This window comes from Dipodomys merriami, unplaced genomic scaffold (genome assembly GCF_024711535.1).
Source record: "Dipodomys merriami isolate MVZ:Mamm:240054 unplaced genomic scaffold, mDipMer1.0.p SCAF_55, whole genome shotgun sequence".
Lineage (NCBI taxonomy): Eukaryota > Metazoa > Chordata > Mammalia > Rodentia > Heteromyidae > Dipodomys > Dipodomys merriami.
The window spans coordinates 9,473,856-9,501,335 of NW_027206124.1; the positions used below are offsets into that span (position 1 = coordinate 9,473,856).

Genomic DNA, 27,480 nt, shown 5'->3' on the forward strand with positions numbered 1-27,480 from the left:
TTCAACACATCTATAGGTTTAATCTTGGCAAGTCTTGTTCAAGTAAAATTAAAGAAAACTGCCTTTGATTATATGTCACAGGTTAGCTAGGCCTACTATACTGTCCAAACCCACAATTTACAGTTAACTCATCAGGTGGGATACCTCCCACAGACAGGAAGTGGACGGCTAGTCACTGCGAGGAGGCACCTAAGACTCACACTTGTTAAGAGGGATTCTAATACCTTCCGTTTCATTAGCAATGGCATAGGTGGCTTAATCACTGTTGCTGAGAAAAACTTAGTGAAACACACACAAGTTCAGAGATTAAAATAACAACTGCTGATTTGTTACTTAAAGCCACACTGCCTTGCTAATTCATTTGGACAGATCAAAACCAGAAAAGAAAAACTTTTGTCTCCTGCCACAAACAGTGGAGGAAAATTCTGAAATCCACCTTTTCAGACTTCCTGCTCCAGCTTCGGACTCTATTCCCCTCCCCGTGGCATCCAGGACCGGATCAGTCAATCTATTCTACAGGGGCACATATTTTCTTCAAAGAGCCTTACAGTGAGTATTTCAGGCTCTGACATCCAGAAAGCCTCTGCGCAACTTCTCAACCCTGCCTTTTATCACAAACATGGCCACAGGGGACAGACAGACGAACATGACACGACTGAGTTCTAGTAAAATGTATTGTGGACACCACAACTTAAACTTCTTACATTTTTCATGAGACGGAGAGCAGAATGCAGAGGAAAGTTCCAGGATGGGAGGTAAAGATGCATCTCCAGTGTCACTGGAAGCCAGGGGTCAACCTGGTGCAGGAGCAGAGAGTAACGCAGGCCAGAAATGAGAAAGGGCCACACTGCAAAGGTTCCATGAACCACTGAAGGACACTGAAAACCACAAGAGATTCTGCAGAGAGTGTGGCCCCAAGAGTGAGGACAACACATCGAGTTGGTTGCAAGCTGAGGAGGAAAGAACAGATTCTGTCTGGATTTTGATCTTCTGGAGCCTTCTGCATGCCAGGCCAGCATGCCACCACTGAGCCAGACTCTATACATCAGTCAAAGGTAATAGCAATACTCTGGCATTATCAACAAATGGGAAAAGTGTACATGCTGTTTGCAAAAAGAGAAATGGAGATTTATGAGACCATTTGAAAGACCAAAAGATCAAAAATCTGGCTTGAGATTGGTTTGATTTGAAGTTATTAAAAATACAAGAGAAAGTTGGGTGCCAGTGGCTCCCACATGTAATTCTAGCTACTCAAGAGCTGAGATCCACTGGATTGCACTTCGAAGGCAGCCCACACAGACAGATCCATCCGTGAGGCTCTTATCTCCCATTAACCAGCAAAAAGCTGTAAGCAGAAGCATGGCTCAAGTAGCAGAGCACTAGCGATAAGCAAAAAAGCCAAGTGAGAACTTAAGGACCTAAGTTCAAGCTCCAGTACCAGCACCAAGTAAGGTAGAAAAAAGAAGGAAGTGTGGCACAGGCAAGTCAACAAACAGTTCTAGAGTTTGTGAAGAAAAGTCTAGCTAGAGAAACATGTTATCAACACCAAAGGGAAGGACGTAAGAGTAAATGAGGTCACTGTGTAAGTAAACACAAAGAAAAAGGAGCAGTCTGAGAAGTGTGGGGTCTGAGCCACCACAGGGCTCAGGAGAACAGAGGGAGAGATCTTCTGAGGAAGGAAAAATTATACCTATATAAACAGGAGAAAAATCCAACAGAAAGGAGCAAACTGGTGACTTACAGAAGAGGATGGACAAGCATGGACCAAGGGGCTTGGACACTGGTGTAGACCATGCAGCAGCCAGCTCTGGACAGACGGCTCACCCTCTCGACAGAGCACAAGTGCAGATCCAAAGAGTCCTAGAGACCGGCCACCAGGCTAGTTTCCAGTATGATCAGTACGCTACTCCATAAGCGTCTGAGGCATTTCATTAAGGAGGGGGTGAGAGGTTCGTTTTTTAATGTCTGAGGCATTCTATTTGTGACAGGAGTCATAGGGTTTGGACACATAACCCAGATTAGCTTCTAGCTCCCAATCTTCCTGCTTCAGCCTCCTAGGAGGTACATATGTGTCACTGTAGCCAGCTTATCCTCTGATCATTTCTATTTTCTCAGTAAAACAGAAAAAGCTATGAGTAAGGAGGAGGAAGAGGCAATATAAGCAGGAGATTGCAGATAAGGAGATTAATGGATAAGAAGCCTGCAGGTCATCTCTGAAGTAAGATCAGGCCAGGCATGGTGGCATACACTTATAAGCTCTCAGCATTCAGACGGTTGAGAGAGAAGGACAAGTTCCAGATCAGCCAGAGCTACACAGTGAGACCTTGTTCTCAAAAAAAAAAAAAAGAGTCAAAGACTGAGGTTAAGCAGTACTCTAAGTAGAAAGAGAACATCCTTCCTGTAGAGATTGAGAGGAGAAGACGAAGTTGACAATATAGAGTCTTCTGCCGAGGTACCATAGAAGGACTGTACAAAAAGTGTATGGGAAGGAGAGCCAGGGAAGCAGTAAGCCTAGCAATTTCCACAGAAAGTAGAAAACTCACATGTGAGTTTCTAGCAAAGTGTTCATTGGGATTTCATTTTGAATGGCACTGAGGCCAAAGGTCAACCTAAGAACTGATGAGGAGGAAGGAACTGACAGGCAAGATGCATAGATGAAGATGAGAAAAAACCCTAAGACAACATGTAGAGTATCTGAAAAACTGAGCAGACAGAACAATCCCAGAACTAATGAGTAATCAGAGCATGATGCAGAACGTAAATAACCAGCCGGGAGCATTTTGTGGTGGGGGAGGAGGACAGGACGACTCCCGAGCCTCAAGTGTCAGCTTTGGCTGCTCTCAGCCCCCCTGTGGCACTGGAAGCGCCTTCCTGTGGATCCAGGGAGCCATCCACAGAAGCTTCCTGGCCCGGGCTCAGGGACAGGAGGCGTCTCAGCCAGGAAAGAGATTCAATGGACCGCCCAAGACTGGCTCTTGAGTTCCAGGGAGCTACAGACACCAGAAAAAGAGAGAAAAAGAAAAGACAGGAAAGCTTTTCCTGCATGTATTCAAACAGAATAATGAAACCCATTAAAAAATGATAAGGTAGAAGAAGGAAGAGTAACAGCAGGGGTGAATTTGATCAAAGTGCATTACATACAGTATGGAATATCACAATAAAATCTCTTTATACAATTAATATTTGCTAATTTGAAAAATGACAAAAACAAAGAGCGGGGTTTCCAAAGCTTGAGGCTTCTCCGGGGTGAGCCCTGCCCCCACGGGACTGAGGGGAGAAGGAGCAGGCCAGCCAGGAGTTCACGGTGCCTGCTGAGCTGGGAGAAGTGAATAAAGCTCACTAACACCAACAACAACAAGAGCTGACTCCTTTATCATGAAGGGTCCTGCAACTTACCACTAAAGTCTACAAGCTTTATTTAGTGGCTTCAGACACCGCTTTATGTTCTCCATATGAACATCGTGATCACAACACCAAAGGCCTTCTCCCTGCCAGGCCAGATTCCTGGTTCTGTCCAGGTGGAGGCTGCGCTGCAGCGCAGGGGCACGACCCAGGAGGGGGGCATGACCTAGGAGGGGGCACGACCCAGGAGGGGGCACGACCCAGGAGGGGTGCATCTCACTCACTCAGAGGGGGCATGACCCAGGAGGGGTGCATCTCACTCACTCAGAGGGGGCACGACCCAGGAGGGGTGCATCTCACTCACTCAGAGGGGGCACGACCCAGGAGGGGTGCATCTCACCCAGACAACCACCTTCTTTTCACCACGCCTGCCCTAGGCTGTGGCCGCGACAGCTGGCTCAGCCTCACCAGTCCAGTCTCCTCTGCTTTTCCGTGTCTTACTCACAGTGCAGCAACCAAGCCCTTGGGCTGAGGAACCACAACAAAAGACCGGAAGAATGGAAGACAGAACCTCTCCTCTTGGGGTTCTGGGAGGCTGAACCCTACCTTATTTATTTTGATCTGCTGGCTTAAACCCTTTCCTGTCTACTTTGTCCACTTAAGATAATTGAATGAGAGGTGGCTCACGCTGACCATTCCGCACTTTGAAGCTGAGTCAGAATACCTTACTTACCAAATGGCTCCCTGTGGTCTTCCAGCTCATGGCATAGGTAAAAAGAAAGGAAGTTGCCATCACACTCAACAAAGTTCTTTTTATAGTGGGACTTAATTGAGGTCCTCTCTCAACAAAGCTGAACTGAATCATGCCTGAGTCAATACACCATATGGTGTGCTTAGCTAAGCTGATGAATCCTGTGGGTTTTTGTTTTGGGGGTTGTTTTGTTCTTCTGGTGTAGTCAATGACTATTGCTGGCCACAGGCTCAGTAATGCTTGTGGAAACACATGTGTGTGTGTACATGTACATTTGTGTGTATCCAGATGAGGGCTTGTTTTTTTTTTTTTTACTTCTGTGGTATGTCGGCCTCAAAAACACTAAACCTATTCACATCTTTTATGAAGGTCGGTAAGCATGTATTTATGCAATCAATTAAGAATCTCAAGTCGCCAAGCGCCAGCAGCTCACGCCTGTCATCCTAGCTACTCAGGAGGCTGAAATCTATGGGTCACAGTACAAAGCCAGATCAGGATACAAAGTCCATGAGCCTCTTATCCTCAATTAAGCACCCAAAAATAAGCCAGAAGTGGAGCTATGGCCCAACGGGTAGAACACTAGCCTTAACCAAAAAATACTCAGGGATAGCACCCAGGCACTGTAGATCAAGGCACTGAGGTAAGCCTCCAGACTAGCGTGCATGCACACGCACGCACGCACACACACACCAAAAAAAAAGAATCACAAGTCATTTTCTATCCCTTGAAACCATAGACATCTGTTATATTTAAGACGTCCTGTCCTTACCTAACTAGTCTTTCCTCAATCTTGTCATCTTATGTCTAATGGCTCAAGAGAGTAAGTCAATACTACCAAATGTTCATTATGTGCTTTAAAAAAAAAAAAAAAGTAGGTACTAAGGCTACAGTAGCAAAGGAGAACCTGCCCTCACATAATTTCCACTCTGGCAGCTGCCAGTCAAGAAGTGCTTGAAATAAGTCTCATAGACTTTACTGCCTGGGCAATCCTCAGATCTCAACTTCCTGAGAAGCTAGGTTTACAGGAGTGAGCTACCACACCCAGTGTATGAGGAAATGCTTTAAAAACCTACATTCAAATGAGCTGAAAAATCAAAAAGAAATTGATACATTTATAAATGCAGTTGACCTACAAAAATGGAACTAACAAGAAATAAATCACTTAAAACTATAGCACAAACAGTGAGACTGAAGTAGTAATAAAGTCTGCCACCCAGGACCAGATGGCGCCACTGTCAAATCCTACCAGACCTCAAACTAACTAACACCAGTACTCCTCACACATTTCCATGAAACAGAGAGGGAAGAAATGATACCAAACTCATTCTATGAAGCAAAAGTAATCAAACTCATTCCAAAACCAGTCGATTTCATTGATAAACACTGATGCAAAAATCTCAGGAAAACCCTCGTAAACCAAATTCAACAATACATTTTATAGCTCACATACCATCATCGGAATGTGAAGATGGCTCAACATACATAAATGTAATAGACAAGATCAAGAACAAAAATCACATGATCATCATAATCAGTGCAGAAAACGCCTTTGGTTAAATAGAGCACTCTGATTTTTAATAAAACAAAAGCACTCAAGAAACTAGGAATAGAAGGGATATACATGAACTTAATAAAATCTATATGACAAACCTATATAGCCAACATCATATTAAAGTCAGGAACAAGCAAGGCTGTCCAACATTCTTACTCTTATTCAATATACTAGCTTTCTTAACCAGAACAATAAGGAAGGAAAAAGAAATAGAAGGGATTCAATGAGAGAAGAAATAACATCAATGGATTTTGGCATATGTGTTATATAGTTCTTTATTTCTTGTTGTGGTAAATACAACATAAAACTGACCACTTTGGCTTGATTTTCATCTACAAAATAGTCATTATCACTACTACCTATTTCTAAAACTTGATTAGCTGATAAGAAACTCTCTTAAGACTGGCACCAGTGGCTTGTGCCTCTTATACTGGTTACTAAGAAGGCTGAGATCTGAAGAAGGCAGTTCAAAGCTAGCCTGGTCTAGGAAGTCTGTAAGAGTCTTATTTCCAACTAATCACACACACACACACACACACACAAAAAAGTTGGCAGTAGTAGAGTACCAGCCTTGAGGAGGGAAAAAAAAAAAAAAGCTAAGCCAGGTGCTGGTTGTTCATGCCTATACAATACTACCTGCTCAGGAAGCTGAGATCTAAAGATCCTGGTTCAATGCCAGCCCAGGAAAGTCCATTAAGACTCTTATCTCCAATTAACCACAGAAAACAGAAGTGGCGCTGTGGCTCAAAGTGGTAGAACATTAGCCTCGAACAAAAGAGCTCAGGGGCAGTGCCCAGGCCCTGAGTTCAAGCCCCACGACCTACGGGGGGGGGGGGGGGGGGGCGCGGGGGGGGGGGCGCGGGGCAGGGGGGAAGCAAAGGGACAATACCCAGGCCCTGAGTTCAAGCCTCACTACAAGGGATAAAGCACTTTTCTAACCCTCTCTTAAACATTCCTTTCTGCCCCAAACCTGTTGGCCTGTAGCCTCTGGCTGTCTTTAGGAATCTGCCTATTATAGGTACTTTGTATCAGTTGCATTACAAAATATTTGTCTTTTTTCATTTCCTTGGTGTATATACTAGAGTGAATTTCTTGGTCCTAACAGAGTTTTAGCTTTTCAATGAACCACCAGTTTTCCAGAGTGACCACACCATTTTATATATCTACCACCAACTTGTCCTCTCCTATGTCTTGGATAATAATCAACCAAAAGGGTATGAAATGTTATCATGGTTTTAACTACATTTCCTTCATGTGTAATCACATTGAGTATTTAATCATAAAGTTACTGGCATTTATATATCTTTGTAAAGGATACTTTTTGCCAAATTTTTAATGGAAATTCCAATTATTGAGTTGTAGGGTTTTTTTCTGCCCTAGTTTTGTTTTGGCAGTGTTGGAGGGGCTGAACTTTTAAAGCCTCAGCTTGCTACGCAGGTGTTCTACAACTTGAACCACACCTCCAGCCCCTTTTCATACTGGATATGCCTGGGCCAACTGGGCTCTGTTCTTTCTACTTGTGCACATATATTATTAAGGATAAAACCTAGCCACTGTACTGCTCCCATAGCTAGAATAATAGCTACGTTCAATGACCAGCCATGGGTTAAGATGATTACTTATTTTTGCCAGGGCTGCCAATTCCCTTCCTCCCAAGCAACTAGAATTACAGGCTTCAGCCACCACAACCAGGTGAACTATAGCTTTGAGGAAGACTATCTTATACATTCTGACACAAGTCTTTTGTTAGACATTTATGTTGCAAATACTTTGAGGTTGTAGTTTGCCTTTTCACCTAAAGGAATGTCTTGGTAGAATATTTTCAATTTGGATACAGTCAATTGATGAAGTTCGTATTTTATTTTCATGGTGAGTGCTATTTGTAGTGCAGACAGGAAATGTCTGGCTACGCGCAAAGTCGCAAAGGTAAGTCACTTATGTTTTCTTCTAAACGTTGTCTGTTTACATCTATAATCCATGTTGCAGCATTTTTATGAATGCTCTCAAATTTGGCTCAACCTTCACTTGGTTGAAAAATTTGGCTCAACCTTCACTTACTTAGTTTTGGTCTGGAGGCATGGCTCAAGTGGTAGAATGCCAGCCAAATAAATAAGGCAAGAAAAGCACAAAGCCCTGAGTTCAGACCCCAGTAGCACCACATAAAAAAGAAAAAAAGAAAGAAATTTAGTTAGTCCACCACCATTTGTTGAAAGAAATAGTTTTTAGGTTGATTTTTGTTTTGAAAAGGCTTCAAATGGCCAACATACAATATTCTGTATTCAGTAAAAAAAAGACAGGACCACATGACTGAATACAAAAAAAAAAAAAAAACACACAAGACTTAGCAGGCACTTTCCTTAAAACAACTGTAATTAATATGCTCAATAGAGATTAACAATAAAAATTTCAACAGTGAACAGAAATCCATTTAGAAAGAATTAAATGGAAATACATTAACTCAAAAACATAGTACCTGAATCTAAGAACACAATGATGACAGCAAATTGGAGGCTCAGAAAACTAGAAAGCAAGCTGGAAAATTTTTACAGTTTAAAGAGAAAAATAATAAAAAGTACAGAAAAGCGACCATAAATAGAGGATGCAGTACAAGGCTTAATGTGTGTAACTGGAGTATCAGAAGCAAGAGAGAAAACTGAGAGCAATGTTAAATGTTAAATGTTAAATGTTAAATGTTAGCTGTCAATTCCCTAAGACATCAAATTCAAACACCTAAACAGGAAAATGACAACAACAACAAAAAAAACCCTCAAAAACCTCTACCCTCAGTCTGGAAAGAGAGAAAGTTATGCTAAACAAGTATGAAGTATGTTAGTATATATTACGTACTTTTAAAAAAGCCTTACATTTTCTACTATACATTAACTTTTAGCAAGTTAGTGACTAACATGCTGTTCAAGAAGCTGGCTACAGAATACTAAGCATAAAGCATTTAGATTGCATTAATGATTACCGCCAAATGTCAGTAGGTTGAAGCAGTAACATTCCTGTCCTCACCCATGTGGCTCGGGGTCTCCCCAGAGCAGCGGCTGTTACCCACATGTGAGCATCCTCCTGCAGTGGTCCCAGAGAAAGCTGTAATCCCTCTGACGATCTGGTCTGAGAAGCACTCGGTCTCATCTGCCCTAATTTTCTGCTTCAGAAACAAATCACTGCCTTCAGCCACACTACCTCCTCCTGAAGGACAGAGAGACCTGTGAACATATTTAAAAACACCTAAAATGGGGGTGTGAGAATTTTCTTTTTGTCAGTTGTGGGGCTTGAACTCAGAGCCTGAGTGCTGTCCCTGAGCCTCTCTGTGTTCAAGGCCAAGGCTCTATCACTTGAGCTACCCCACCATTTCTGGTTTTTTGAGTCGTTAACTGGAGATAAGAGTCTCACGGAGACTTTTCTGCCATACCTGGCTTCAAACCAAGATCCTCAGCTCTCAGATCTGAAGTAGCTAGGATTACAGACGTGAGCCACCGGGATCCAGCAATGTTTTTTTTTAATAAGATCCTAGGATCCCTCTCTGTAAACCTCAAAATTAGGATAGGCTATTATCTTTCTGAAAGCTTCAATTGTTTTCAATAAGGAAAATTAAACACAATTAGGTTCACAGTTATTTAATATCAGGTCATACATAAAGCAGCATCTACTTGGCATAAATCGATGCTACACCTTACAGATCCTCACAGTTCTTACAAGTAGCTAGTACTGCACCATTTTCATTTTGGAGGTGCTGGGATGGCAGATGTGCAACTCTATACCTAGCTTTTGACTGAAATGGAGCATTGCTAACTTCTTCCCCAAACCAGCCTCAAACCATCATCCCTCCTAATCTCCACCTCCCAAGTATCTGAGAATACAGGAATGAGCCACCACACTTGGCTATTATTCCGTTTTCAAGATAAGAAACAGTTAAGTCCATGGAGCTAAACCAAGACTCATATTCAGGACTACGCAATTTACGCAATTCCAAGGTTATTGCTCTTTCCACCCAGTGATGCAGCTTACCACAACAGACAGAATCTAACACTTCAGGGCCACATTAAGACTCCACTAATTTTTTGTTCCACCAAGAAAACAATCTTACTACTGCTTTCTGCCTTTCCTCTCATTTTTGTTGTCTATTTCCTACTTGCTTCTCTGAGGGTTCATTTTGCTTCTTTCTGGACCACATCACCCATGTTTCACTCTGCAAACGTCCTCTCTGCAAACCAGGAAACATCCCCTGCCCCTCCCACCCTGCACCGTTCTTGGCGGTAGCCCTCTCATCGGTAGGCAGCAGCTGCTATAATCTTGGCCTTTCCCAGCTCGCCTCACACATCCGGTGCCAACATCAGCACTGGACAGAAATCCATTCGAACTTGTTTCTACGGTGATTTCCTCAAATACTTGATAAAAGGGATCACGTCACATTCATTTCCTCACCCTCAATCCTCAGCCTTGAACCTGTTTATCCTCAGGTAGTTGTCCAGGGATGTTTCCCTTTAACATGGCCATTTATCTAAGCAATGCGTTGGTCAGTCCCTCTCCTCTGGTCTCCCCTCTGCAGACCAGTCTCATCAGATTTCAGGTTGCATTTTATCTATCTGAGTAATCACAACCATCCTCAGGCTCCTGCCCTGTCTGATCATCTATCCCCCACCCCCTAGTCAAGAATGTTTCAGAGCTTCCTTGTATTTTGTTAAACTGCTAAATTGTTCAAACGGGTTGTACCATGGGATCTCACTCTGCGTGTACATACGTACATACTTCAGTTTAATCATGTATGTGTATACATATGTACACATATTATGTGTTTACAAAGAAACGGGTTTATAGTGGTGCTTAATACATGGATGGTCCCTAAGGTGTGGTTCCCACAGGGTAGAGATCTGCCTAAGCATTAAGTCAATCAACAGATGTCTCTGTATAACAATGCATCAATTAATACGCTGCCCAAAACCCAAGGAGCAGGGCCTGGAGGCCTCAGCTGCAGGCAGCAGCGCTCTTCCCCTCTACCCTGAGCGGAGGCCGGCGAGTGATGCAGTCTGGGTTAGAAAAGGGGCCCTAGGTGACCATCTTGACCAACCCAAGAGCAGCAGTTCCAGTCCTTCAAGTTCCTGGCCCTTTGCCGCCTCCCCAGCCCAATCCCAGGGCTGGGTGTTATCTCAGCTCCCTAGGGCAGAACAAAGACTTCCAGCTCCCGCTTCATCAGCTAGAACGATGGGGGGGGGGGGGGGGAATGTGTTGAGTGAGGAGATCACAAATGCTTAATGCTAAGACGCTAAGACTTAAGATGCATTCTTTCACGTAGTCCAACATTATTCCATCCGACATTAGAAGGAACTGAGAACCAGAACACAATAGCAAACACGCAGTGGGCGTGGGGGTAATGAGGACATCACTCTGTATTTCCATATGCTTTATTTCATGCATCCGTACTTAGTCCGGCCAGTGGGTCTGTCCAACATCATTCCACCAACCATTAGAAGGAACTGAGATCTAGGAGAAAAGAACAATAGCAAACAAGCGCTGGGCGGGGCGGGGCCTCGCGTCGGTCCCTGGGCGTCCTGCGCTCCGCGCCGCCGCGCACACGTCGGCTTCCCGGGCTGGAGCCGGCGGCCCGCCCGGGAGGGCCAGGCGCGCGGCCCTCCGGTCTGCGGGCCCCGTCTGCGGGCCTGGGAGGCGGCGGCCGGCCGAGCCGCAGGCCTCTCCCGCAAAGCCCCGCGCGGGCAGCGCGGGCGGGCGGCGGCCCTGCCGCGGTGCGGTGCGGTGCGGTGCGGTGCGGTGCGGTGCGGTGCGGGCCGCGTCCGCCCCCCCCCCGGCCGGGCCGCGCCCCACACTCCCCCGCCCCCGGGCCGGGCCGCGCACGAGCCCGCGCCGAGCCGAGGACCGGCCGGGCCGGGGGGGACGCGGCCTCCACACCCCGCCGCCGCCGCCGCGCGGCCCCGCCCCGCCCCGCCGCCCGCCGCCATTACCGATTCCGCTGCTCCTTGAAGAGAGCCGTGAGCGCGCGCAGCGCCTCCAGGTCCTGGATGGGCGCCTGCACCAGGACGCCCGACATCCGCGCGGGCAGAGGCCTGGGCGCCGCCATCTTGCCGCTCGCAGCTCGGCCGCGCGGGCGAGGACGCGGAGCGGGCGGGGACGAGGCGCGGGGAAGGAGGCCGAGGAGGAGGCGGCGGCCGAGGAGGAGGAGGAGGAGGAGGAGGAGGAGGAGGAGGAGGGAGGAGGCCGCGCCCGCCCGCGCCGCCCCGGCCCGGCCGCTGCCCGCAGGAAGACGCCGCAGCGCAGCGCCCGCTCCCTCGGGCGGACGACGACGCGGCTCGCGGGGGAGGGGGCGCCGCCGGAAGTCCCGCCTGAGGGGAGGGGGCGCCGCCGGAAGTCCCGCGCGGAGACGGGGCTGGGGGTCGTCTGGAGGTGGGGGGTACGGGGTGCCCCCCGGGGAGCACTGTGGAGCGATGGGTGGTGCCCCGTGGTGGGGCGCATAGAAGGTGCTGAGGACAGGACCCAGCGGAGGGGGGTCCGGGCCCAGGGCTTGGGGTGCCCTGGGGCGGGGGCTTCTCCAGGGGAGGGGTGGGGGCCTGGGGCGGGGGCTTCTCCAGGGGAGGGGGGGACCTGGGGCGGGGGCTTCTCCAGGGGAGGGGGGGACCTGGGGCGGGGGCTTCTCCAGGGGAGGGGGGGACCTGGGGCGGGGGCTTCTCCAGGGGAGGGGGGGGCCTGGGGCGGGGGCTTCTCCAGGGGAGGGGGGGGGGTGCCCTGGGGCGGGGGCTTCTCCAGGGGAGGGGGGGGCTGGGGCGGGGGCTTCTCCAGGGGAGGGGTGGGGGCCTGGGGCGGGGGCTTCTCCAGGGGAGGGGTGGGGGGCCTGGGGCGGGGGGCTTCTCCAGGGGAGGGGTGGGGGCCTGGGGCGGGGGCTTCTCCAGGGGAGGGGTGGGGGGCCTGGGGCGGGGGCTTCTCCAGGGGAGGGGGGGCTGGGGCGGGGGCTTCTCCAGGGGAGGGGGGGGCTGGGGCGGGGGCTTCTCCAGGGGAGGGGTGGGGGGCTGGGGCGGGGCTTCTCCAGGGGAGGGGTGGGGGGCTGGGGTGGGGGCTTCTCCAGGGGAGGGGGGGCTGGGGCGGGGGCTTCTCCAGGGGAGGGGTGGGGGGCTGGGGTGGGGGCTTCTCCAGGGGAGGGGTGGGGGGCTGGGGCGGGGGCTTCTCCAGCAGAGGGGTGGGGTGCCCTGGGGCGGGGGCTTCTCCAGGGGAGGGGTGGGGTGCCCTGGGGCGGGGGCTTCTCCAGGGGAGGGGGGGCCTGGGGCGGGGGCTTCTCCAGGGGAGGGGTGGGGGCCTGGGGCGGGGGCTTCTCCAGGGGAAGGGTGGGGGGCCTGGGGCAGGGGCTTCTCCAGGGGAGGGGTGGGGGGCCTGGGGCGGGGGCTTCTCCAGGGGAGGGGTGGGGGGCCTGGGGCGGGGGCTTCTCCAGGGGAGGGGTGGGGGCCTGGGGCGGGGGCTTCTCCAGGGGAGGGGAATGAGAGGAAATGCGGTTCAGGACAGAGGACCTGGGACAGGGGCTTCCCCCCAGGGGACGGCAACTGAGATGGCATTCCCTCACTGGAGAGGATGCTGGACAGATGAGGCCCAGAGGAAGGGACTTGGGAGAGGGTCTCCGTGCCCCCCCTCCCCCTCCCCAGGGAATGCTGGGAAAGCCAAAGCCTCTCTACACAGAGATGCTGGCTGAGGGGCCTGGAAGGAGAGAGGCCTGGCTTAGGCCCCTCATAAAGCTGGAGACTTGGATTCTGTCTTGGGGGTCATAGGTTCCTGTATAGGCGCATGCACACACCCATGTCACATGCACACACACACACATCTTGTACACCAATCTATCACCAGCTAGTAAGTCTGAGACTAGGAACACTCGGTGAGACTACTCTTCTGGCTCATTGAGATTTAAGATGCAATTAGGAGTCGATGCTAAAGTTGTGTTTTTCAGACTGAGGGTGATACAGTACCCAAGTGTCTTTTTTTTCTTGCCTTGTCAGTCGTGGGGCTTGAACTCAGGGCCTAGGCACTGACCCTGAGCACTTTTGCTAAGGCTAGCTTGCGTTCTACCACTTGGAGCCACAGTGTCACTTCCCATCTTCTAGTGGTTAATTGGAGACAAGAGTCTCATGGACTTTCCTGCTTGGCTGCCCATCCTCCAATACCACTCTCCTGAATAGCTAGGATTACAAGTGTGAGCCACCAGCGCCTGGCCCCACCTGGGTAAACCCATCTCCTAAGAGAGATGGGTATGCTTTACAGGACAAGGTTTCTCTGGCTGCTGTCAGTAACCCACATATTTTTCTTTCCACCACCCTTAATTAAGTTCTATTATGTATACATTTAGCAAGAATTACTGCCAAACCCTATGCTAGGTGCTGGAGATAGATCTTGTAAGAGACATGCTTCCAACTCTGAAAAGGGCCAAATTATTGAGAGAGCAGCAAACCTAATTGTGCAAATTGCTGTGGGGCCATTTAAAATGTGTAGACACACAAACCCTCTGCAGTACAAGTGAAGTGCGGGAGTGTGTTTATAATGTGGCACTTTTAACGTTCTTTGCTAAATAAAATGTACATACAATAGACACCGCCAGAACATACAGAGGAGTGCATGCAAACTACTTCATAAAGTCCTTCAGCCTGTCCTACCTCTTTGGCTCCCTGTTTGTTCCTCCCACAGATGGACAGATGGTTACTAAGAGCCATTTTCCAGTGTTCCAGAAAATTCAACACACTGAAGAACCCTTTGGCTGGCCGGGCAAAACCTGCCGATTTTTTTCCTCAAAGATCAGGGTCTAATAAAGCTCACTTTTCATGCACAGAAATCATGATCATTAGTTTTTTATCCTGTACTATAAAACAAAACGACTCTGAGTCTCTCAGGAAATATTCCCCGTGGAGTTCAGATTTCTTGACTTGGATTATTGCAGTGTTGCTCCTTATTGCAAGTTCTAGAAATACGTCAGCATTTCATTCAACTCGAAACCCTCTAATGTACTCAAGAGTAGAAAGAACAGGAAGATCATGGTTCAAGGCCAGCCTATGCACCAAGTGAGCAAGACCTCATCTCAACCATTTAAGGTGTGTGTGATGGTACGTGGCTGTGAACCCAGATACACGGAAAGACTAGGCAAGAGCAATCTCATTTTAGGTAGGCCCAGGCAAGAATATATGACACCCGGGCTGGGAAGGTGGCTCAGTGGTAGAGTGCTTGCCTTGCATGCATGAGGCCCTGGGTTCGATTCCTCAGCACCACATAAACAAAAAAAAGAAAAAAAAAGAATATATGACACCCTACCTGAAAAATAAGGGTTCAAGAGGCTCACAAGTCCAAGGCCCTGAGTTCAAGCTCCAGTACAGGTGAGAGTTAAGGGGAAGAAGGAAGTCAATTACAGTGACTCAAGCCCGTAATCCTAGCTCCGTGGAGTTGTGGTTGGAGGCCACTTGGACATAAAAGTTTGTGAAATTCCATCTCCACCCATGGCCAGGCAGGATGACACACTGTCATTCCCACAGCCCAGGTAGGCAGAAATCAAGACCCACATACACACACACCTCAAAAATAAGTGGTGCAAAAAATGTAGACTGGTGTTGGGGTGTGGCCCAAGTGGTAGAGCACCCGAGAGCCAAGTTCAATCCCCAGTACCGCCAAAAAAATAAGAAGGGAGAGAGCCATCAATGGAAGGAACTAAAAGTCGTCTGGGTCAGAGCATCGAAGGATATGAGATGGCTCAGCACTGGATGGCACTTTGTCAACCTCACTGGCCGGAGGGACCCTGGTTACTGTGTCTCAGTGCTATGTAACCTTTGTGTAAAATATATGAGTGTGCCACCATGATGAGCAAGACATGCACCTCCATGCAATGTGTGACAAATTTGTGTCTTCAGCCACTGAATAAGGAAGGGGAAAGTACACTATTGACTGCGAGGGAGGGAGGGATAAAGAGAAGGAAAAGGGGAAATCCGTGGAGAGAATGATGAGGTGTAAGGTAAACACCGACTGGACCAAAGGCACAGGGTGTAGCAGGAAGAGGGGGCAGAAGTGGATTCCTGTGAGGGGAGAAGGGCAGGCGCCCGGTGGGCGGGAGCATCCGCTGCTCTTGCTCCCTCCCGGAAGTCACCTTCGCCCCTCTGCCCGCGTTTCTCTCCCTGGACGGTTTACGAGTGTCCTGGCTGCTCCGGGAGACCTGCGTGTCCCCAGAGAAAAGCGGTCTACGGCTTCCCGTCTTCTGGCTTTGGCTTTCTGTCGTCAGCCTTGCGGTGCAGATGTGTTCGTGCAACTGCCTTCTGCACTTTGTTGAAATATTAAAAACAACAACTCGGGCCGGCGACTGCAGCCTGTGAGGCGCTCCAGCTGCCTTGGATGTTGGTGAACTGGTGGTGAACTGGTTGGTGAACTGGTGGTGAACTGGTGGTGAACTGGTTGATGAAATGGTGGTGAACTGGTTGGTGAACTGGTTGGTGAACTGGTGGTGAACTGGTGGTAAACTGGTGGTGAACTGGTTGATGAACTGGTTGGTGAACTGGTGGTGAACTGGTTGATGAACTGGTGGTGAACTGGTTGATGAACTGGTGGTGAACTGGTTGATGAACTGGTTGGTGAACTGGTTGATGAACTGGTTGGTGAACTGGTTGATGAACTGGTTGGTGAACTGGTTAGTGAACTGGTGGTGAACTGGTTGGTGAACTGGTTAGTAAACTGGTGGTAAACTGGTTGGTGAACCGATGGTGAACTGGTTGATGAACTGGTGGTGAACTGGTGGTGAATTGGTGGTGACCTGGTTGGGGAACTGGTGGTGAACTGGTTGGTGAACTGGTTGGTGAACTGGTGGTGAACTGGTGGTGAACTGGTGAACTGGTGGTGAACTGGTGGTGAACTGGTGGTGAACTGGTTGGGGAACTGTTGATGAACTGGTTGGGGAACTGATGGTAAACTGGTGGTGAACTGGTTGATGAACTGGTTGGGGAACTGGTGGTAAACTGGTGGTGAACTGGTGGTGGGGCGAGCCACTGTCAGCCTCACAGCCCCAAAGCCACCATGACCCTGGGAGGGCAGGGTTCCGTGGCTGGGGTGGAAAGTGAGGCCTGGAAGTGTACACCAGTGACTCAGAGAACTGAGGGCAGTGGAGGAGGAAGTGAGGATGATAGAGGAGGAGGTGGGGCAGTGGAGGAGGAGGTGGGGCAGTGGAGGAGGAGGTGGGCAGTGGAGGAGGTGGGGCAGTGGAGGAGGTGGGGCAGTGGAGGAGGTGGGGCAGTGGAGGAGGAGGTGGGGCAGTGGAGGAGGAGGTGGGGCAGTGGAGGAGGAGGTGGGGCAGTGGAGGAGGAGGTGGGGCAGTGGAGGAGGAGGTGGGGCAGTGGAGGAGGAGGTGGGCAGTGGAGGAGGTGGGGCAGTGGAGGAGGTGGGCAGTGGAGGAGGAGGTGGGGCAGTGGAGGAGGTGGGGCAGTGGAGGAGGAGGTGGGGCAGTGGAGGAGGAGGTGGGCAGTGGAGGAGGAGGTGGGCAGTGGAGGAGGAGGTGGGCAGTGGAGGAGGAGGTGGGGCAGTGGAGGAGGTGGGGCAGTGGAGGAGGAGGTGGGGCAGTGGAGGAGGAGGTGGGGCAGTGGAGGAGGAGGTGGGGCAGTGGAGGAGGAGGTGGGGCAGTGGAGGAGGAGGTGGGCAGTGGAGGAGGTGGGCAGTGGAGGAGGTGGGGCAGTGGAGGAGGAGGTGGGGCAGTGGAGGAGGAGGTGGGCAGTGGAGGAGGTGGGGCAGTGGAGGAGGTGGGGCAGTGGAGGAGGTGGGGCAGTGGAGGAGGAGGTGGGGCAGTGGAGGAGGAGGTGGGGCAGTGGAGGAGGAGGTGGGCAGTGGAGGAGGAGGTGGGGCAGTGGAGGAGGTGGGGCAGTGGAGGAGGAGGTGGGGCAGTGGAGGAGGAGGTGGGCAGTGGAGGAGGTGGGGCAGTGGAGGAGGTGGGCAGTGGAGGAGGAGGTGGGGCAGTGGAGGAGGTGGGGCAGTGGAGGAGGAGGTGGGCAGTGGAGGAGGAGGTGGGCAGTGGAGGAGGAGGTGGGGCAGTGGAGGAGGTGGGGCAGTGGAGGAGGAGGTGGGGCAGTGGAGGAGGAGGTGGGGCAGTGGAGGAGGAGGTGGGGCAGTGGAGGAGGAGGTGGGGCAGTGGAGGAGGTGGGGCAGTGGAGGAGGAGGTGGGGCAGTGGAGGAGGAGGTGGGGCAGTGGAGGAGGAGGTGGGGCAGTGGAGGAGGTGGGCAGTGGAGGAGGAGGTGGGGCAGTGGAGGAGGAGGTGGGCAGTGGAGGAGGTGGGGCAGTGGAGGAGGAGGTGGGGCAGTGGAGGAGGAGGTGGGGCAGTGGAGGAGGTGGGGCAGTGGAGGAGGTGGGGCAGTGGAGGAGGAGGTGGGGCAGTGGAGGAGGAGGTGGGGCAGTGGAGGAGGAGGTGGGGCAGTGGAGGAGGAGGTGGGGCAGTGGAGGAGGTGGGGCAGTGGAGGAGGAGGTGGGGCAGTGGAGGAGGAGGTGGGGCAGTGGAGGAGGAGGTGGGCAGTGGAGGAGGAGGTGGGCAGTGGAGGAGGAGGTGGGCAGTGGAGGAGGAGGTGGGGCAGTGGAGGAGGAGGTGGGGCAGTGGAGGAGGTGGGGCAGTGGAGGAGGAGGTGGGGCAGTGGAGGAGGAGGTGGGGCAGTGGAGGAGGAGGTGGGGCAGTGGAGGAGGTGGGGCAGTGGAGGAGGAGGTGGGGCAGTGGAGGAGGAGGTGGGCAGTGGAGGAGGAGGTGGGGCAGTGGAGGAGGAGGTGGGCAGTGGAGGAGGAGGTGGGGCAGTGGAGGAGGAGGTGGGGCAGTGGAGGAGGTGGGGCAGTGGAGGTGGAGGTGGGGGCAGTGGAGGAGGAGGTGGGGCAGTGGAGGAGGTGGGGCAGTGGAGGTGGAGGTGGGGGCAGTGGAGGAGGAGGTGGGGCAGTGGAGGAGGTGGGGCAGTGGAGGTGGAGGTGGGGGCAGTGGAGGAGGAGGTGGGGCAGTGGAGGAGGTGGGCAGTGGAGGAGGAGGTGGGGCAGTGGAGGAGATGGGGCAGTGGAGGAGGAGGTGGGGCAGTGGAGGAGGAGGTGGGCAGTGGAGGAGGAGGTGGGCAGTGGAGGAGGAGGTGGAGCAGTGGAGGAGGTGGGGCAGTGGAGGAGGTGGGGCAGTGGAGGAGGTGGGGCAGTGGAGGAGGAGGTGGGCAGTGGAGGAGGTGGGCAGTGGAGGAGGAGGTGGGCAGTGGAGGAGGTGGGGCAGTGGAGGAGGTGGGCAGTGGAGGAGGAGGTGGGCAGTGGAGGAGGTGGGGCAGTGGAGGAGGTGGGGCAGTGGAGGAGGAGGTGGGCAGTGGAGGAGGTGGGCAGTGGAGGAGGAGGTGGGCAGTGGAGGAGGTGGGGCAGTGGAGGAGGTGGGGCAGTGGAGGAGGAGGTGGGCAGTGGAGGAGGAGGTGGGCAGTGGAGGTGGTGGGGCAGTGGAGGAGGTGGGGCAGTGGAGGAGGTGGGCAGTGGAGGAGGTGGGGCAGTGGAGGTGGTGGGGCAGTGGAGGAGGAGGTGGGGCAGTGGAGGAGGTGGGGCAGTGGAGGAGGTGGGGCAGTGGAGGAGGAGGTGGGGCAGTGGAGGAGGAGGTGGGGCAGTGGAGGAGGAGGTGGGGCAGTGGAGGAGGAGGTGGGGCAGTGGAGGAGGAGGTGGGGCAGTGGAGGAGGAGGTGGGGCAGTGGAGGAGGTGGGACAGTGGAGGAGGTGGGGCAGTGGAGGAGGAGGTGGGCAGTAGAGGAGAGGAAGCAGGGTGGTAGAGGAGGTGGAGAGAGGGCTCTGGTAGAGGGGCAGACAGGCAGACAGTGGGGCAGGGGAGTGTGGAGGGAAGGAGAGATGGGTGTGGGGGAGAGGGGGGAGGAAAGACCTGGGCAGCAGCAGGCCAGGTAAACCCTGCGTCACTATAAGGCCTGTTTCTTCCTTTCCAGGTCCAACGCTCCGTCCATCAGGGGAACACTTAGCAAATAGAAAACAACAGGCCGGGAGCAGCTGTGCCCGGGGACCCAGGCCGCGGGCTGCAGCCTGTGGGGCCCTCTTGGACCTAGGAGGCTGTCTTGCAGAAAAACACTATCCTACCACAAGAATTCATTCTTTGAACTAGCGCTCTTAGCCTGGCACCGGTGGCTCATGCCTGGAATCGCCCAGCTACTCAGGAAGCTGACATCTGAGGATCATAGTCCACAGCCAGCCCAGGCAGGAAAGTCCGTGAGACTCTTATCTCCAACTAACCACCAAAAGGTCAGAAATGGAGCTGTGACTCAAGTGGTAAAGCACCAGCCTTGAGCAAAAACACTCAAGGACCCCAGGCCCTGAGTTCAAGCCCCCATTCTCTCTGTCTCTGTCTCTCTCTCTCACACACACACACACACACTCACACACACACACACACAGAGCATCCATCACTAAGCAGGACCTTCCATTTGAGCTCTGGCTCCAGCCAGACGGTTTATTTTTAAGAGAGTAAGGATTTGAGTGGGCTGCATTCTCCACAGAAACACTAGAAACCAAAATAGTGCAATACTATGCAACGTGCTAAAAAATACAAATAGCTATCAAGGACTGGTGCCAAAGGAAATACAGAGAAGTCTGAATGAGAGAAGACACTCTGCGTGGAAGAGGCCGCTGGGGAGGAAGGAAGAGCCCACAGCGCCATCCGCTGAGCATCCAGGGTGTCAAACAATCACAGGGCAACAGCGAGGGCGGCCGGCTGCTCCACAGCACCACGTGCTGCCTGGGGGCCATTCTCCTGGCGTCCCAGCCAGTGCTCTGGGTCTCTTAGAAGGCCATGTCGGAGACCAGGCATGGGAGCACACACCTGTAATCCCAGCTACTGAGGAGGAATCGTTAGGTGCATCCCAGTCTGTGGCCAGTCTCAAAATCAAACAGGTTGGAGTGGGGGGGGAGTGGCTCAAGTACTAGAACATTCACGAAACTAGCGATTTCATTCCCCAGTACTGCCACAGAGACACACAAGACCACCCCTGCGGCACGGCCTGGGTGCGAGGGTCCCCCGGCCTTGCGTGTCCCAGCAGCCGCATCTACAGGAGCTGAGAGTGGAGCTCCTCTCTCAGAACTCATGGTGTCCGCTCTAGACCCCTAGCTACAAATCTGGCAGGAAACTACAGAAGAGAGGCTTACAAATGCCACTCTGGCCGATCACCAGTAGCTCATGCCTGTCATCCTAGCTACCCAGGAGGCTGAGATCTGAAGATCATGGTTCAAAAACATCCTGGGCAGAAAAGTCCATGAGATTCTTATCTCCAGTAAACCACTCAGAAATCCAGAAGTGGCACTGTGGTTCAAGTGATAGAGCACTCATTGAGCTGAAGAGCTGAAGGACAGCGCTCAGACCTAGTGTTCAAGCTTCACGTCCAACCAAAAAAAAAAAAAAAAAAAAAATAGCCACTCTGGTGGTGGGTGAGACCTGAGCCGCCCAAAGTGCTTTCTGGATTAACATGACAAGTTTCCACTTTGGAGCAAGTTAGAAAAAAAAAATATACTAGATATCGGGGGTGGTGGGTCATGCCTGTAATCCTTGCTACTCAGGAAGCAGCTATCAGGAGAATAAAATAAAAGTTCAAAGCCAGACTGGGAGGGGAAATACACAAGACTCCCATCTCAACCAATAAAAAGCTGAGTGTGGCGCAGGCACGCGGGGCTCACACCTGTGGGGCTGCCTGCTCCGCAGGCTGAGGCTGAGGCTCACGGTCTTACAGCCAGCCCAGGCAAGGAGCACCCTTAAGACTCTTACCACCAATTAACTGCAAAAAGCCAGAAGTAGGGCCGTGGCTCAAGTGGTAGAACACCACTAGCCTGTAGCACAAAAGCTGAGGGTCAGAGTCCAGGCTCTGAGGTCAAGCCCTAGGACCTGACACACCATTCAAAAAAGAAATTAAGAGCAGTGGCTCCTACCGGTCATCCCAGCTACAGAGGAATCATAAATGGGAGGATCCAAGCCCAGGTTAGCCTTGAGAAACACTGGAAAATACCAAAGGCAAAAGGGATGGGGGCATGACTCAAGCGGTAAAAGATCTGTCTAGCAAATGTGAGGTCCTGAGTTCGAATCCCAGCAGTACCTCTCAGTAAAGTCATAAAATGACACAATGCAAGAGAGCAACCTTGCAAAGGCTGCGTCAGCCACCAGAGGCGCGCAGGCTGGGGGGGGAGGGCCCTCCCGCCTGCAGGGGGAGGGAGTGGTGCACCATGGGTAGGGTCACAGGCTCTGCGGGGCCCCTCCCACCTGCAGGGGGAGCGATGCACCATGGGTAAGGTCACACCTGTGAGTCGGCTGTGGGTCTGGGGCAGGTGTGTGCATGGGTGAGCGTTCTCTGTGCCCATCAGAATGAAGGAGGCAGCGCTCAGCACAGGAACATTCGAGAATGCAGAACGCTCACAGGTCAACATTCACAGGAAGGTACCATCCGGAGGCTCCCAGAACCACAAAGAAACGAGAAAACAGAACACAAGCTCGAGAGAAGAGAAGGTGGAATCAGGAGGCTGAGATCTGGGCATCCAGGGTCGGAGCCAGCCTGGGCAGGAACGTCTGTCAGATTCCCACCTCCACCGAAGCACCAAAAAGCCAGGAGTGGAACTGTGTGGCTCAAGTGCTAGAGCCAGCCTGGGCAGAAACAGCTAAGGAACCGCATCCAGGCCCTGAGGTTAAGCCCTAGTGCCAGCACACCCCCAAAAAAAGGAAGACAGAAATTTCCAGATTTCTAATATGATGAATAAAAGAGGTGAATCCGGGCACTGCTGGCTCATGCTTGTAGCCCTCACTATCAAGGGGCTGATATCAAGAAGATCGTAGTTCAAAAGCAGCCTGGGAGGTCATCCCCAAAGTAACTAGCAAAAAGCAGGATTGGGGTGTGACTCCAGTGACAAAGTGCCAGTCCAGCAGGGAAAGAAAATAAAAAAGGTTCATAATCAAGCCCAGCCGCTTGCTGAGCCGGAATCACACAAACATTCACATCTAAGCTGGCCTCAGGACACAGTCCGCAGCCTCTGCTTCCAAGTTCCTGGGATTACAGGCTTGCGTGGGTCTGGGTCTCTTTCTCTCCCTCCCTCTCTCTGTGCTAAGGTGTGTACTCAGGGGCGGGGCGTGAGCCACACCCCAGCCCTTCTACCTTCACTTAATTGAAGATGGGGCATTGTGCATTTTTGCCCGCCTGGCCTGAGATCCCCTACCTCTGCTTCTCCTGAAGATGGATTCAGTCATGTGCCATCATGAGCGCTTTGTTGCTTGAGAGGGGGTCTTGTTAGCTTTTCTCCCAGGCTGGCCTTCAACTATGATGCTCTGACTCTTGCCTTTCAAGGAGCTAGGAGGACAGGCTTGAGCCACCATGTTTCCCCCAAACCATTAACCTTTTCTATATGTGTCTATCCCAATACAGGGGTGGTTTGAACCCAGGGCCTGGGCACTACCCTCAGCCCTTATGCTCACCACTTGAACCACAACTCCACTTCTGACTTTTTTTGCTGGCTAATTGAAGAGTCTCATGGACTTTTCTGCCCAGGCCAGCTTTGAACTGCCATCCTCAGAATTCAGCCTCCTGAGTAGCCAGGATTATGGGCAGGAGCCCAGTGCCAGGCTCAGCCTGTGATTATCCCAGGTAGTCGTTCATGTCCTCGTTTATTGTCTGTCTTCCTCTGGTGCAGAGTCCTGTCCGAGCTTTGTGGTGGTAGGCGGAGTCTTGCCCGTCCGATTCGTGTGACCTTGGTTCGGTGCCAGCTCGGATGTCGGGGTCCACTGGCACCTCTGTCTGGCTGTGGACCCTCGGGCAGGTCCCTCGGTCTCTCCGGGTCTCAGGCTCCTGATCTGCAGAATGAGAAGGAAGGGGAGGTGGTGGGGCCTCAGGAGCACCGCGCAGGTGCGGGGCCCGGCCCCTCTGTGACCCGGCAGGCGAAGCCATCCGCTGGGCGGGAAGGTGGCAGGGCAGGCAGGCAGCTGCCGCTGTCCCCCGTGGCTGTGGGCACCAGCATCCTGGCGTGGGCTTTCTCCCCTGGGTGCGGAGGCTGGGCAGGGTGGAGACAGGTGCTGTTAAACCCTGCCGTGGGCTTTCCGGATGAGCAGGACGGAAGGACCGAGGCCAGGGTCACGCCGTGGAGGGCGCTGGCAAAAGAATCGCTGGGATGATGCCGGTGGTCAGGGGCCCCGGGGAGGCGGCCAGGGGAGCTGGGCCCCGGGAAAGGGCAGGGAGCCGGGATCAGCACGAGGTCAGGGGATGGAGGCGGGAGAGGACTGGCAGCTTCGGAAGCTGTGGTCAGCGAGGGGAGCAGTTGGAACTGTCCAGCGATGACGGGGCTGGGGTGTGGGCAGCCACAGGCCAGCAGGGGTGAAGGTCGCTGGGGGGGGGGGGGCGGGGGAAGGGCCCCGTGGGCCCACAGCGCCCCCTGGAGGCCTGGGGCAGAGGCTCCCATAGCTGGCAGGTGCCCCCAGCACCTCTCAGTCCCCTGCGTTCCACGTCTCCCTCCCAGCTGCGCCTCTGCTTCATTTCCAGTCCCACCCTTTCTAGCCCCCCTCCCATCGCCCTCCCACAGCCCACTTCTGACCGTCCTCGCCCTCCTCCTCCTTGCGGGCTGCCCCACCATCTGGCCTGCCACATTCCCTGACGCCATCTTGTCTATTTCCTTCCCTCCTCTCTCCCTTCCCTTCTTCCCTCCTCCCTCCCTCTCCCTCTCCCTTTCCTCCTCTCTCTCCCTTCTCCCCTTCTCCTTCCCTCCCACCTTTACTCTCTTTCTCCCTCTCTCTCCTCTCCCTCTGCGGAGAGCTCCACTTCTGACCCCCCTCCAGCCCATGTCCATACATTTCTAAGCGAAGGGCCTCTCTTACCAATTTCAGGGAAGAGTTCGGACAGGGCACACCTTGGCCTTAGTGAGCCCAGGAAAGCAATCCTAAGGGTGTGTGTAAATATCAGCCAAAATTAGCCACGAGCATGCTGGGGACACAGCCGGTCCGGCACACCCCTGGGGTTGCGTTCCATGACCTCCTGAAACCAGAAAATCCTAGAATTAACTAACGAATTAATTAATTTTGGCCTGTCCTGGGGCTTGAACTCAGCCTGGGACATGGGCTCCTCTTGCTGAAGGCTACCACACTACCAGCTGTTTTTGTGTGATTAATTGGAGCTAAGAGTCTCATGGACTCTCTTGCCTGGCTGGCTTTGAACCTTCATCATCAGACCTCAGCCTCCACAGTAGCCACCAGCACCAGGCTCCCAGAATCTATGTATACGATGTCTTCTCTTACCTATGCTTATGTGTCCATGAAGTTTAATTTAGACATTAGTCACAGTAATTAAACAGCAACAATAAACAATTAAAAGTGTGTGTGTGTCCATGTGCTGATACTTCAGGCTTGAACTAAGGGCCTCACACTTTTGCTTAGCTTTTTTCCACTCAAAGCTGACACTCTACCACTTGAGCCATAGCTCTCCTTCCAGTTTTCTGGTGGTTTATTGGAGGTAAGAGTCTCACAGAGTTTCCTGCCCACGCTGGCTTTGAACTGCCATCCTCAGATCCCAGCTTTCTGAAGAGCTAGGATGACGGATGACAGGCGTGAGCCACCAGCGTCCGGCCATACTGACTTCTTCCAAGAGATGCAAACATGGGCTCCTGCAGTCTGTACTAACGGGGCGACTCCTGCCTCACCGGGAGGCTCTGGGTGGGGGTCTGGCATTCCACCCTGGTGTCCACGCACCTGCATCCAAACCCTGCCCAGGTGTGGGCCCAAAGTGCGCGGTGTAACCGTGCATCTGAGAGGTGGGGTGACAAGGATCAGGGAAAGGGAGGAGGAAACTCAGGGAACCGTATCTGGCACTCAGCGCTCCATGCATCTGCTAGCCACGCACCAGTGACTCACACCTATAACCCCAGCTGCTCAGGAGGCTGAGATCTGAAGCTCTCAGAAAAGTCCATGGAACTCTTTTTTTTTTGTCCGTCATGGGGCTTGAACTGTGGGGCCTGAGCGCTGTTCAGCTCAGGGCTAATGTTCTACCACTTGAGCCACGGCCAGCACCACTTCCAGTTTCCTGGTGGTTACTTGGAGATAAGAGTCTCCCAGCTTTTCCTGCCCGGACTGGCTTTGAACCATGATCCTCAGATCTCAGCCTCTGGAGTAGCTAGGACAACAGGCGTGAGCCACCAGTGCCCGGCTTCCGTGGAACTCTTACTACAATTAATCTCCAAAAGACTGAAGTAGAACTGTGACTCAAGTGGTAGACGCACCAGCCTGGAGCAGAAAAGCTAAGAGACAGCACCCAGGCCCTTAGTTCAAGCCCCAGCACTGGTGTGCATGTGCACACCCCTCCCCATTAGTATCACTGCTTTGCTTTCATGCGAATACCTTAAAATGCCAGGCGCCCCACCAAGTGCACACCATCTCTGTCTTCCACCCCCTTAGAATGGTCACGTGACCCAGCAGCCTCGGCTGGACACCCCCAGAGTGGAGACGTGGTCACGCAGCTCCTACAATACCGCTGGAAGAAGGCGTTAAGTAATTGCTGGTTTGGGCTTTTTCTTTTTCAACCTGAGATTCTCAAGGAGGAAATGTTTGTACATGACCTGAGATGTCAGGAAGTGAGACCAGGAGGGAGACATGATTGGAGCAAGTCTCGTCGCTTAAGGGGGCGCAGGAATCCTGGCCGCCGACAGCCCAGAGGCTCTCTGCTCCTCACAGGGGCGCTCGCTCTGTCTCCAAGTGCCGCCACATGCCTTGCGCTGCACCTGGGAGCCCCATTCTCCTCTCCCCTGGTGCGCCCGGCAAGGCTGATCCTCCCCCAGCCCCCACCGTTTCCCCATCCCGTCCCCTCCACCCAGGCTAAACGTCTGTTACGGGACACATAGCTCCTGGCTGTCTTCACTCTCCTGATTAGAGCAAAGGTGGGTTTTAGTGCCCTTCCTTGTCTCATTGATCAATGTTTAATTTTCACCTTCAAAGACACCAACCCCGGACGCTATGCTGTAACCCTGAGCGTGGGGGAATGGAAGATGGCAGCCGTTAACTCGCCGGCCCAGGCAGGTGTCCTTGACTTGCTGTATCTCGAGAAGCCAGAGCAGCCAGCATGGTGTCGGGACCCAGGGCCAGGATGCGCCTTTCTGGGGTGGGGCCAGGCAGAGGCCCTGAGGGGTGGGCACCCTTCTGCTATGAGCGTGGTCGGGGTACACGGCAGGCCTCGGGGGCCCCCCGGTCGGGAAGGAAGGTGGAGGATGCTGAGATACTGGTCCTGGAGGCCCGGGCCGGCTGTGGCCCAAGGCAGGCAGCCATTCAAAACTGCAGGGCGCCACCTGGTGGCCATGATGGGGAAACGCTTCCCAGGGAGCGACAGGTGGGCTAAGCACCTGAGCCAGGTGCTGGGTGCTCCAGCTGGCTCCTCTGCCCTCCTGGGAGGGGCCCCAGGGCTCTGGTCAGGGCTTGTTTGCCAGCTGGGGTCCCCGTTGTCTGTCCAGAAGCAAGGATAGGAGGTCCAGAGATTCTCACCCTGCCCCACCCCCACACCCCTTGCTATTAGGTTAAATCCTCCCCAGCGGCCCAGTGCTCAGCTCTGCCCGGCTGGTCGTGCACTCCACAGCCCCCTGTGGAAAGTCGAGGCCTGATCCCACCTGGGGCTTCAGCCCAGGCTAAACATGACCACGCGGGGGACCTTCTAGAAAGTTCTCACTACTCCCTATCTACACTGAGTTCTCTATAATACTTCCCCACGTATTTGGCTGACGCCATTCCAGTAACCGGCTTTCCATGGGGCCTGCAAAGAGCTCTGAGGGTTCCTTGTCCTTGTCGTTTTCAGCGAGGCACACCCAGCTTTCTTCATTCCTCGGCCCAGGATTTGAACCCTGG

General features: G+C 53.0%; 1 protein-coding gene across 2 annotated transcripts in view; it reads right to left on the bottom strand.

Annotated features, from left to right (window-relative positions):
* Atxn10 (ataxin 10) overlaps positions 1–11,901 on the bottom strand; it is a 108,840-nt gene extending 96,939 nt beyond the window's left edge. The window contains exons 1-3 of one of the 2 annotated variants that reach the window (XM_069999845.1): positions 11,609–11,901; positions 11,073–11,132; positions 8,704–8,799 (exon numbers count right to left, since the gene is read on the bottom strand). In XM_069999845.1, the coding sequence (XP_069855946.1) occupies positions 8,704–8,799; positions 11,073–11,132; positions 11,609–11,724 (272 nt within the window). In that variant the 5' untranslated portion in view covers positions 11,725–11,901. The remainder of the gene's footprint in view (positions 1–8,703; positions 8,800–11,072; positions 11,133–11,608) is intronic. The other variant, XM_069999846.1, reaches the window with a different exon arrangement.
* Positions 11,902–27,480: the final 15,579 nt, after the last annotated feature.